The 13,487-nt window shown below is 31.8% G+C and overlaps 1 protein-coding gene across 2 annotated transcripts in view; it reads left to right on the top strand.

Moving 5' to 3' along the window:
• The window catches only part of CSMD3 (CUB and Sushi multiple domains 3), a 1,575,929-nt gene that overhangs the window by 1,232,022 nt on the left and 330,420 nt on the right, over positions 1-13,487 (top strand). For both annotated transcript variants that reach the window (XM_031954893.1, XM_031954946.1), the window contains one exon: positions 9,375-9,491. In XM_031954893.1, coding sequence (XP_031810753.1) covers positions 9,375-9,491 — 117 coding nt within the window. The remainder of the gene's footprint in view (positions 1-9,374; positions 9,492-13,487) is intronic.

Below are 13,487 nucleotides of genomic sequence, written 5' to 3'. Positions count from 1 at the left end.
AATCTATTTCTATGGGCCTTTGCTGAATGTAATTTTTGTTGCATTATGATATGAAAATTATTTATTTAACATTAGCATTTCTGTTTTTTTTTCATTTGGCTGTGAAGTATTTATTCTTGATACAAGGCTAATTTTTTCATAGGTATAAGGTAAACTGAAAAAAAAAGGTATATTCTTTTAAATTTCCTGTTAATTTTCTTCAAAAGTCTATCATTTCCAAATTTTCTAAAATTCTATTCATCTCCTGAACTCTCTTGTATATTTTATGCTTAGATTTATTTAGGTCTGAGAGAGGAAAGTTTTGGTTCCCCTGCCAATATAGTTTTATTGTCTATTTCCTCCTTTAACTCATTTAACTTTTCCATAAAGAAATTTCCTTTAAGAATTTGTATACAAAGTCATTTGATGAAAATATGTTTACTATTGATATTACTTCATTGTCTATGGTATAAAGGTTTGATCATATCTTTACTCAATGAAATACTTTATTTCCCCATTTTCTCCAGCATCAAATTGAATCACTTTTCTTAAACTTTTAAAACATTTCATAAGCCATTTCCTTCCTTCTATTCCAAACTTTTTATACCTTACTTTCCTCCCTCTCTCTTGTGCAAGATATTCTATTTCCCTATATTCAGTGTTTTCCTCGGCTACATTCATTCTTGAAACTTTTTTTCTTTATCATCTTTGCTTCCTGCCTTCCCAATTTCCTACCAAGTCAGAGCTAAGATGCCAACTTCAAGAATCGTTTTCCCCCGCCCTGATTTCTAAACAATAGTATCTTCTCCCTGTTGATTACTTATCATTTATTTTCTATATAGGCTATGAGTTGTTCATCTTTGTATTTTCATGTTTTCTCCTCCATTCAACTGTGAATTTATCAATGGTGGGATTTGTCTTTTACTTTTCTTTGTATCAACAACACCTTTCTCACTGCTTGTCACATAAAATCAGAGTCAATGACATTCAGTCAATATTGAGTTTCTATTATGTTTCAGACAGTGTACTTTTACAAAAAAGACATAAAACCATAAAATGTGGGGATGAGATCACTCAAGATTGTTGTCATGATGAAATCCTGAAGGTGAGGTGAGAAATAATCTGAGCATCTGGGAATCTCAGAATTGATTTCATCTTATAGAAAGATGAGTTTTTAGACATCATGAAGTTCACGAAAGTAGCCGGATGACAAATGATGAGGTAAATTCCTTGGATGCCCTTCTTAAATAGTAGAAAAACTAGAAGGAATTATCCAGTATCTAGACTACACCCAATCAAGTCAGAGGCAATGAGGCACTCCAGAGGTAGGGAATGCTGAGGAGGTATGAAATCAAATCTGAGACTTGATTTCATCTTGTAGAATGATGAGTTACTAGAAATGATGAAGTCCTGGAAAGCATATGTGTGGGAAATAATTATGAAACAAACAGAAAATATTTAATAAATCCCTGTAGATGGCTTTTTTTTGTAAAAATATAATAGACTTAGAATTTGTCCACTTCTTTCCATTAATAAAGCTAATATTTTAGTTCAGCCCTTCATCTTTGCTTACCCAGACTTTAATAGCTTCCTGATTGGTCTTTCTACTTCACATAACACTCCATTATGACTCATATTCTCATAAAGTGTAGATTTGAAGATAATAGTCCCCTCACTGAAAAAACTCTAGTGTCTCTCTTTTATTTCTAGCATCAAAAACTAAACTAATGATTGGAATTCAAAATTCTTTGTGACTTGTTTCCTTCCTAGCTTTCTAATGTTTCAATATTTTTATAAGCTCGCACACACTCAATGACCAAGTCAGAATATTTCTATTCCTTGCAGAGGGTATTCCATCTTCCACATTCTTAACTTTGCATTAGTGGTTCTCATTGCAAGAATGCTCTCCTTCCATTTCCCTCAAATCTACACGTTTTTTTCAAGACTTATTTTAAACACTGTCATCTACTGGATATTTTTTTAACAAATCCTCAAGCTGCTAGAGCCCTCCCTATAAAATTACCTTCCATCAATTTTTGTATCTTTTATGCATGTTCTACCTCTTTACCTTAGTCTCCTGGCTTCCTTCCATGCAATTCATTTCAAATGTTCTGCAGAGCCATTGTTAGGTAATTCTTCCCTTCTGTCCTTTCTGCACTCACTACTAATGTCTTTCTTCTGAGCTGACTTTTCTTTATGCTGCATAATCTTGTATATAAAATTATTTGAATGTTGTCTTGCCCATCAGAATGTGGATTCCTTAAGAAAATGTACTGTATTTTTGTTACACAGGCACACACACACACACACACACACAAAAACAACTTTTATCCCTATAATGTAGCACAGTGTCTAGCACACAGCAACAATTTAATAAATACTTGCTAAATGATTTTCTGATATAAGTACTAGAGAATCAGAATCTGAGAGTGCAAGGAAGCTGAGAGGTTATGCCCAGGGTGAGTAGTTGGACAGGAATCCCAGGACTCATTTTTCTCCTTCTGCCAAATTAATAGATAGGAATCAATATCATACATACATACATATATATATATATATATATATAAAACTCTCTCCATGGGAACTTAACCTTTCTATAACCCTAGGAAACCAGGAATATGCCACATGTATTTGGTTTCACTTCTATAATCCCAGGAACTAGCCAGTCCTTGGGACACAATGGATATCAGTGCAGGTTGGCCCCCTCCCTGATATCTATATTAATCAAATCATATCTTGAAGCCCATTTGACATTTCCTTCTCCTATATATATCATTCTATATGTAAGTAAGTTGGCTCTGTGCCCTCTTTGTTTTCAAGCCCTATAAATTCCGTTCAGTTTTAATCGTCTTGGGGCTTCACCCACGGAGATAATAATAATCTGCTTGGGACAAGATTTTTCCAGATCAAGTTTGAAGGCTGCAGAACGGGGCCCCCAGCCACTTTTCAGTAGGTGCTTTCTTGGATTGGTGATGTTTGTCTTTTGCTTCTTTTTTAATCATAATTCTCCTTATTGTTTGTGTTTTATGTATTATGTACTGTATTGGTTGTTATTGTAGGCAATCTATTCCATGTATTGTATAATTAAATTTTACTTTCATTTTAATTGAGTCAGAGAACATTATAGGAGCGAATCTGAACTTTTCTCTAAAATCACATAATAGTATGTATACATATAATTGAATCATTTTTTAATCATCTCTGACTTTATGACTCTATTTAGGTTTTCTTGGCAAAGATACTAGAGTGGTTTGCTATTCCCTTCTCCAACTCATTTTATGAGGAAACTGAGGGAAGCAGGGTTAATAGAATTGTCCATGGTCACCCAGCAAGTAAGTCTTTGAGTCCATATTTGAACTGAAGAGTCTGCCTTACTCCAAGCCTAGCAATCTATGCTCTATGTCACCTACCTGACCTTTTAAAAACATCTGATAAGTACTTATCTTTGAAAGTTTCTATTAAGTCTACCTGGGAAGGAAGATCATTTAATTCTACCTTTAATTGATAAGAAGTTTTTCCTTACATGGAGCCTAAATTTTTATCTTTGGAACTTTCACTTATTCTTCCAAGTTCTAAATTTCTGGGGAGAAAGAGAAAAAGGCTAACTTCTCTTCCCCTATGGCAAGTCCTCAAAGTGACTTTCTTTGAAAAAGAAAGATCCATCTTTTTCACAAGATATGAAAATTTTAAAAATGAAAAAGAGCATTATTTATTTCATAAACACAGATTCTAAGTTGTTTCTCATTAATATTCTCATATGACCTATTTTAATGAAATCATTTTGCTAGCTTTACTTAAAAAAGGAAGGAAATAAATTTCGTGTGAAATTTGAATGGTCAATCTTGGGCTAAACTTTTACCTCATTTTAAATGTGCTTGAGGGTTTTTTAAATTTTGTGAAATGTTGAGATATCAGTTTCATTCAATTCTGAATGCATAACCAAGTCATCCTAGCTTTAAGCTAGTGAGTATTTTGATGCCATTAAATATAAGATATGAAACATTCATAAGATGATTGTCCTGAAAATGTACATGTAAATTCTGTTATCATAAATGTGGATGACAGCTTAATATTAAGAAAATATTTTACTCTCAGTATTTTTCTGATATTCACCACTTTTATAACATGTATTTTCATTATCACATACCTATGAAATTCATTTTATTCATAATTACAATGATAAAATGTTCCTATAATGTCAAAAACAGATAATAATACCTATTAGATGGGTATTTTTGGTGGATTTTTTGTGGATAATTTTGTGAATAATTAAAGACAAACCACATTATGGAATCAATAATGTGTTAAGAAAGGAGGCAAATTATAAATATGACTGAAAGTTTGGAGAAGAAATTGTAAAAATCTCAAAAACTATATTTTTTTATTTTATTTTTCCCAATTACATGTAAAATCAATTTTAAACATTCACATTTAGGATTGAGTTCAAAATTCTTTCTTTTCCATACTCTCCCTACTTATTGAAAAGGCAGCAATTTGTTATGCAAAAAGTATTTCCACAATGGTAATTAAAATAAAAAGATCACAAAAGAACAAGAAAATTAAAGAAAAAAACATTTAAAGAGCATGCTTTAATCTGCATTCAGACTCTATCATTCTTTCTATGGAGAAGATTAGCCCTTTCAAAAGTCCTTTGGAATTGTTTTCGATCATAATATTGCTGAGAATAGAAAAATCATTTCCATTTCTTTATCATACAATAATCCTATACATGTATACAATGTACTCTTTGTTCTGCTCTTTTCTTTTTGCCTCAATTCATGTAAGTCTTTACAGTTTTTTTTTTTCCTGAGAAGATACTGTTCATCATTTCTTATAGTATAACATTATTCCATCACAGTCATATAACTTGTTTAGCTATTCCTCAATGGATGGGTATCCCTTCAATTTCCAATTCTTTGCCATCTCTAAAAGAACTACCACTACAACAAAACTACTACTACTACTACTACTACTACTACTACCACCACACACACATACACGTACACACACACATACACGTACACACACACATAGGTCCTTTTTCTTTTCTTTTTCTTTAATCTTTTTGTGATACAGATTTATTACTTAATAAGTGGTATTACTTAATAATGAATATGCATAGTTTTATAATCCTTTAGAGAGAGCAGTTGAATCACTTTACAATTTGTCTAACAATGTATTAATATATCAATTTTCCCATACCCCCTTAAACATTTATCATTTTCCTTTTCTGTTATATTAACCAATCGTATAGTTACCTCAGAGTTGTTTTAATTTGCATTTCTCTAATAAATAATGATTTGGAACATTTTTCCATATAACAATAAACAGATTTAATTAATTTTTCTGAAAATTGCCTGTTCATATCCACTAATCATTCATCAGTTGGTAGAATGGCTCTCATTATTTTTTTAAATGAATTTGACTCAGTTCTTTATGTGAGAGAAAAGAGCCCTTTATTAAAGCAACTTGCTGCAAATTTCTTTTCACAATTATGAATACTGTGTATTTTCCTTCATTCTAATTTCTTCCCATTTATCCTATTCTCTCCTTTCACCCTGTCTATCCTCAAAAGTGTTTTTTGTTTGTTTGTTTTTCCTGACTATTGCCATTTGGTTTTAAGGTGTTTTTTTTTTTCTTCAATAGTTTGTGTGTGTGTGTGTGTGTGTGTGTGTGTGTGTGTGTGTGTCTTCTTTACCAAGTTATTGACTTTACCCATCACTTTCTTGTGTCATCCTCCTTCCCTTGAAATCTTTTTTGTGCTCTTGGAACTAAGACCAATTCACATTTTAATTTGAGGAGGCTTTAGATATAGCAGTTGTTTGCTCATTTTTTCAGCTTATTTCCTGAAGGTCAACTCTTTGTTAAATGTGCCTGTTCCCATTATGAAAAAGGAAATGTCTCAAGCTTTACCCTTCCTTGCTGATGATTTCAGAGCTAGTTTCAGGAGATTTTAAGTTTTCAGTTTTTTCAAGGTAGGATGATCTACAGAGTGGTGTAGTCACTGCTCTCTTGGCTTCTGTTATGATCTGTGAGTCTCTCTGAAACTGTGACCATGATCCTTGATTCCCTGCTACCACAAGCTCAAGTTTGCTAATGCTCCTTTTCACCATGGGACTGTGACCCCAGACTGCAACTTATATCTGCATATGGGCAATAAAACATAGTCCTGTTCGCAGGGTCAGCAAAAGGACTCCTATAATCTTCCAATCAGTTGTCCAACCCCCTTTCTGGCTATGAACTAAGAGCTCTAAAAACTTACTGCCACAGCCTAATCAATAACCCCAAGGCCTACTTTTGGTTTTCTGGAGCACAGCGTGCACTGAATTGTACCCTATTATCACTCTGACCTTCTAAATTGTCTTGACCTGAAAAACTGTTTTACTCCATACTTTTGTGGGTCCTGTCACTTCAGAATTTCTTTTGAAGTGATATTTAAAGTTGTTTGGAGACAGGAGGCAAATTTAGTAAAGATCAAACAAGTCCTTGTCACCTTCTCTCTGCAATCTTGGCTCTACATTTCTTCTTGACTTTTTAAATGCCTTTCCTAATTGTCATAAACTAATGATCAATATCCACTGGCACTATTAATTAAATTTTCAATTTATTTACCTGTACTATTTTACATAAGTAATATTAATATTTATAAGTTAATATCAACTATTAGATATATTCTTCATTGCTAAGTAATTATGACATTATAATTTCTCTTAATTATATAGCAATTTAAAGCTTAAGAAATTATATAAAAATACATATGGTATTTTGTTTGATCTTGACAACAATGCTTTCAAGCAGATGCTATAATTCTACTCATTTTATAAATGACAGAATTAAAACTCAGAAAAATCATACTCCTGGTAAGGACAGGACATTTAAAATTTTTGTCATTATATCTGTAATGCTGGAATAGAATAAGTGCTTAATATATGTTTGTTAATTAATCAATTGAGTGACTTGTCCATGGTCAGTTCATTATTCAATGGCTGGATCTAAATATGAGCCCAGTTTTCTTGATCAAAATCTGTCTATTATACCATCATAATATAGTGCTATACAAGTGGTGTAGCATTCAAATTCTTAGAGGAAAAGTTAAGAGAGCTCAAAGAAGAATTAGAAAGCAAAACTATACTAAGGAGGGGATACATCTTGCTGTCTCAGAACTATATAAATTGAACCACAAAATAAATAAGAAATAAGTTAGGGAGGTAAATAGAATTTTAGAAAAGTTAGGTATGATAGACCTTTGGAGAAAATTGAAGGGAGATAGAAAGGAGAATACGTTTTTCTCGACAGTTCAGGGAACAAAAATTGATAAGGGCATTAAAAACCTCAAAATCAAATGCAGAAAGGCAAAAATAGTAAATTCTTCTTTTTCAGATCATGATGCAATGAAATTTACATGATATGGTTCTATATTCTATATTAGACCTTCCTATATATAGAAATTTATTTATGTTGTAATCAAAATTCACATTTTGCATATGGTTGACATGGAAGGTTTCTATATAGTGTATGTTTAATATTTTTCTGACATGGATTGCATGAAATAATATCTGAGGTCACTTCTATCTTTGAGGTCTTGACCATCTATGAAGTGAGATAGTTTTTGAAATTTATTTTAAAAACTGTACTTAATAAGTTCACAAAAGGATAATTATGATAAAATTTCACATTCAAGATCATATGTACATTGCATAGCAAAGATGAGAGTTGAACCCAAGGCTTCTTAACTCAGTTAATTGTGGCTGAGTTTTTTTTCTGTGTCATACCCTTCATAATCCCATTTTGTTGTTTCCATAGCAAAGATAACTGAAATGATTTGCCATTTCTATTCCAGTTTCTTTTATAGATAAAGAAACTGAGGCAAACAGAGTTTAAAGATTTGGCAAAGGTCACATAATCAGTAGATATCTGAGGTCAGATTTGAACTTATGAAGATATCTTTCTGACTCCAGGTCTGTGTTACTTAGTTGCCCTAGCTTCCTATCTCTAAAGCTATTGATTTTACCAAAATCATTTTCATCATCCTTATATGATTTTGAGAAATATGGATATCTCACACCAGATAAGTGTCTTAACGACACTTAATGAACATTTGAAGAGCAATACTGTTTTGTTATTGGTAATTGTGTACTAAATATAATGTTAAAAGTGTATATATATATATATATATATATATATAATTATAATAAATAGGTAGCCTAACTGAAAGTGAGGAAGACTCAATTTTATATCCTGTTTCTGATTCAAGCTACTCATATGACCATGGGCAAGCCACTTAATAAGGCAATCCCTGAATAAATCTGTAAAGCTTGGCCATGCGAATTCAAAAGTGTGGGATCTTAAGCTTTAGATGTTCTTTTTAAAATGTAGTTTATATGAAGTTGTAATCTTGTTCATTCCTGAGTCATTTTCTCTTCAGTGACTTTATTAGATGAATAAAATATCAATGTTGAGATTATATCTACCTTGTCCAATATCAAACAATATTGACTGATGAGAATTATTTATCCATAGTCATTGTCATCATCCTCATCAAGCTATTTCTAAGTACTAATAGCATATATAGCACTTTAAATTATTACATATTTACATAACTGAAAAAAATAATTCATTCAGAACATTAATTAGCCAAGCTGTTTCACATAATAAAATTTATGCACCATAATTTTTGGTTCTAGAATTCCTTTAGGCTTTTATTATTTTGTTCACAGTTTCTCAAAATATTATCTAAATTCTATGATGGAGGACAGAACCTCCCTCTTTGTTTCTTCTGATTTATCTGTGACAACTAGTAATATATATATATATATATATATATATATATATATATATATATATATGAATTATTGTGAAGAAAACTGTTGTTTCGGCTCCATGTTTGCCTGCCCCTGGCCATGCTTTTCTTTGAGATTGTTTGGCCAGGCTTACTCTAAGGCTTTATTCCTGAACAAAACAGTGGAGAAGATATTCCACTACTTTGTATAATGCATCATTAGGGTGCCAAGAACTTCCCTACATTCCTTTCCTCATATTAGAGGATGAATTGACTTTATTCTGTTGTAAATAAAAGACTACTTTGCTTTTTCAAACAGATCACTTCCAATTTTAATTTATTATATACCACAGCAAGAAATATCCTAGGAAAGTTTTAGGTGGATTAAAAATTCAGTGTCTAAATAATTGACAATAGGTCACCTATTTAAAAGGTTAAAATAAATGGTCCTTATTGAAATCCAATAGTAATAAAATTTTCTCCTTTCAGTTCTTTATTCTTAAAAAACCCTATAATTAGGTTTTGGGATTATATTTAATATAAAATGTAAATATGTAATATACTACATTATGGCATATTGTATCATATATTATTTTTATTTTTACTTTTTTTTTAGCTCCCTGTGGAAGTCGTTCAACAGGTTCTGAAGGCACTGTTTTATCACCAAACTATCCCAAAAACTACAGTGTTGGACACAATTGTGTTTATTCTATAGCAGTTCCCAAGGAGTTTGGTAAGTAGCAGTAACCCTATTATATGGAGTCTTATTCTGGTTATACTTTATTTTACTGCTTGCTATTTGGAAGTATGTGTTCAATTTTATTATCAAAAATGTTTAAGATCAATGAAAATAATTGGTAATTTTTAGCTAGATTTATATTAGTAAGGTTTTGAGGTCATCAGTTCATTTGATTTTACAGACAAGTACACAGGTGAACAACAATACAAAAATGAAAACAGGATTGTTTTTAATTTTAAAATTACATTCTATTATGTTATCTTTCAAATGTCTTTAACATGGGTTTGCACATGAACAATTTCTAAAACATGAAGAAAAATATGATGAGCAAAATAGTAGATCATGTATATGATTGAAGATAGTGATGTGGCAACAGCTGCTAAATAAGATACAGAATATTTGAACTCTGTTCTTGGTTCGAATTCAGTTAAAGATACCCATAAGTCAGAGATATTCATTTAAAACATCCAGTTTTCAGTGTTTCACAGGATATCAGAAAGATAGGAAAGAAGATAGGAAAGATTTTGCCACTGACTGTTCTTCCTTGGCATTAAGAAGACAATATCCTTTGCTGAATCCCCCTTGATTGGAAGGGTTTGGTTTCACTTTTCTGCCTTTCCAAAGCTTTTGAATCTGAGGTCCAGATTGATTTGGAACTCCTTCATTAGGTTCTGATTACTTATGAAAAGAAGAGTGAGTTTTAGTAAATAGTGTATTTTGAGAGGAAGATAAAAACTCATTGTATTGAAGGCATGATTCAGTATTAGAATATAGTGATACTAGAAAGAATAGAAACATAAGCTTTTATTCTGAATATCTAGACCAGGATAACTGAATATCTTAGCATAAACACTTCAGAACAACTTATATTATTAGATTACATCTCAAAAAAAACCATAATTTTGTGGCTATTATAAAATATACTGATGCTTCCAGTCCAATTCCCCAAAAGCAAATAATGTTCTTTCCAGGTTTTTTTTTTTCCCCTACTCCATCAGTATGCACAAAGAGCCCAAATTTTGTGTGAAATGGCTTTTGTTGAGGTCAAGACTAATCTTTTATGGATGGCATTTTTTGTACAAACTGTGAAGAGGGAAGGAATGTCACAAGTATCATAATTCCATTGCATATTCTTTTTTATTTTTTATTTTGTTGCTGTTGTTTTTTATATTCTGCCTCATAAAATTTCTCTATGTTAATGCATCAAATCAATATTGAGTAGTATTTTGTTAGTAAATAGAATGATAATTGACAGGAAAACAAAATAAAAAAATATGGATTTTTTTTTTTCTTTTTGCTTGCGGGAACATAGTCACACTGCAAATATTGAATGATAATGTGGGTTAGATCTGAAGTCAAAAATATTTATCATCTGGAATTCAAATCTAAACTCAGATGCTTACTAGTTATGTTTCTCTGGACACATAGGCATTTATGGGGCAAGTCACTTTATACTGTTTGCCCCACTTTTTTAGCTATAAAATAAGCTGGAGAAGAAAATGGCAAACCCTTTCAATATCTTTGCTAAGAAAATCCTAAACAGAAAACAAAAACTCAAACATAACTGATATGACAAGTTTAAATTATTTAATCATTGAACATTAATTGGGTGGCAAGACCATGTGAGATATTCAAGAACAATGTGGAGACAGGTGGGATTCTATAGAACTTGTGAGTTCATTAGAATGAAGTTTCCAGGGAAGAAATTACTTATCCAAGTACAAAAGCAACTTTTTATGTAAATGTCTTTGACAGTCACCTGTAAAGGACTGAAACTCTGAATATGTGCACTGGAATCAAACAACCAAGCACTTAAGGCTAATTATCAACTGGACAATACTCTATTAGCATATTCTTGGAAAATGGCCCTTCTCACTATTCTGTGCCGGCTCCATCTTTTGCTGTATATAGATAATTGTAGGAGGGATTAGGGATAGAGTAAGACAAGCTAGGGTCACTTTGGTGGTAGACAAGGAAAAGGAAGGTCATGGAGAGCTTGCATCCATCCCCTTCACTTCTACCCCTAAAGACCAAGAATAAAAACCAAGGACTTTTGCTTATCCTGACTCTGGCTGATTCTAAGGCATCCAGGATGCTAACTCTGTCTTCACAGTTACCTAGGCTACTAAGAATTTAAATGATTAGCCCTGTGTGTAATGCAAGACTTCCTGAGTCTAAGACTAGTTTTCTCTTTATTATAGCAAGCTGCCTTTCAATACTCTTAATTTAATTGAAGATGATGATGAAAAAGAAGCCCTCAAGAGACTTAGAGTCTAGTTCATATCTTCTGGTAGAGGAGTAGGAATACCTTATTAGAAATGCTTGCTCCTGTGTTCTAAATGAGGACTTCTGAGATGCATGAATTCTAACTCCTCTTTAGGACTCATCCCTTTAATTTCAATATACTATTGGGTTATATTTAGGACTAAAGTAGATAATGAAAAGCATCCTATCTATCAATATATACATGCATATATGCACAAATCATATGCACATTTACTTGTACATGATTTGAATTTATTCTCAGATTTATTGATCCAACTCTGACATCCAGTCTCTCATTTCTAATTGCCTACTGAACATCTCAAACTTTATGTCCTATAGTCATCTTAAATTCAGAAAGTCAAAAATAGATTTTTTATTTCTCATTATATTTTTCTCAAACTTTCTCTTCTTCACAATTTCCTTATTAATATTTTGGCAACTGCTATAGGTCTAATCACTTTGGCTCAAAAACTAGATATCATCTTTTGTTATTAACTGTCATTATCCTAACAACTGGGTTGCTCAGTGGTCTTGGAAGTCAAAAATTACTGCATTCAAGTCCAGTCTCAAATATTTAGAAAATATATGATTTTGCTCAAGTCACTTAACCGCTATTTGCCTCATTTTCTACAACTGCAAAATGAGGATTATAGTAAGAATATTTGCCAAGGTTTTTGTGAGTATCAAATAATGTGGTGTTTATAATATATCAGGACATCTTAAACTTTTTTAACTCAGCCCCTTTTTGACCAAGAAATTTTACACATCCCAGGTATGTAAATGTATAAAATGGGAATATAAATCTAACATTAATTGATAACAAATCATAATTTTGTTACCCCCACACACAAACACACACACACGTTGATTTATGTTCTTCCTATGGGGTTACAATCCAAAGTTTAAGAAACTTTGATCTAAAAGTATTAAAACTTAGGGGAGTTATAGCAGCCTCTTGGAGGAGAATTGTTTAAAATATTTATATATACTAAGCCCAGGATAGGCACAATATCTTTCCTAAGCTTCTTATTTTCTCAGATACATAGCCTCACTTACAAACAAAAAATGCTGTATTTGCCTCCTACTTAGGTTAAAAGAATTCAGTCAACTTCCAAAAAAGTCTGTCAGTTTCCTGTTCTTTTGAAATAATTTTGAAGACAGAATGGTGAAGTAAATATGGAATAAGGTCTCTGAATTATACAGACTTCTGATATTTGCTGCTCTCTGACATCAAAAAGTCAAATAATTTTTTTTATTGCCCAATCAATAACCAAATACTAAATGGTATTTGCCAGGCCTGTGCTAGAAAACCTGAGTTCAAATCAACCTAAGACTCTTAGTAATTTTCTGGGTAAGTCACGCATCTTCTGTTACATTCAGTTTCTTCATCTGCAAAATGGGGATAATAATAGCATTTCCCTCCTGAGAATTTTGGGAAGATCAAATTAAATGACAATTGTAAAGCACTTAACATAGTGCCATTACCTTCTAATTATTATATAAATGTATCCTTATTATTACTATGAATGCAATTCAGCTATCAATCTATATTGACAGAATAGTCTGCTCAATTTGGATTATTAATACAAAAGAAATAAGAGATCCAGATTAAAAAAACAAACAAACAAGAGCTTACCTATTATATTTTCCTTCTTAAACTGATTTCTGAACTTATAGCAAACTGAGGTTATCATCATTTGCAAATTAGCTCTAAGAAAACTGCAT

This window comes from Sarcophilus harrisii, chromosome 1 (assembly GCF_902635505.1).
Source record: "Sarcophilus harrisii chromosome 1, mSarHar1.11, whole genome shotgun sequence".
In the NCBI taxonomy this organism is placed as follows: Eukaryota; Metazoa; Chordata; class Mammalia; order Dasyuromorphia; family Dasyuridae; genus Sarcophilus; species Sarcophilus harrisii.
This window is presented reverse-complemented; position numbering and strand designations above follow the sequence as displayed.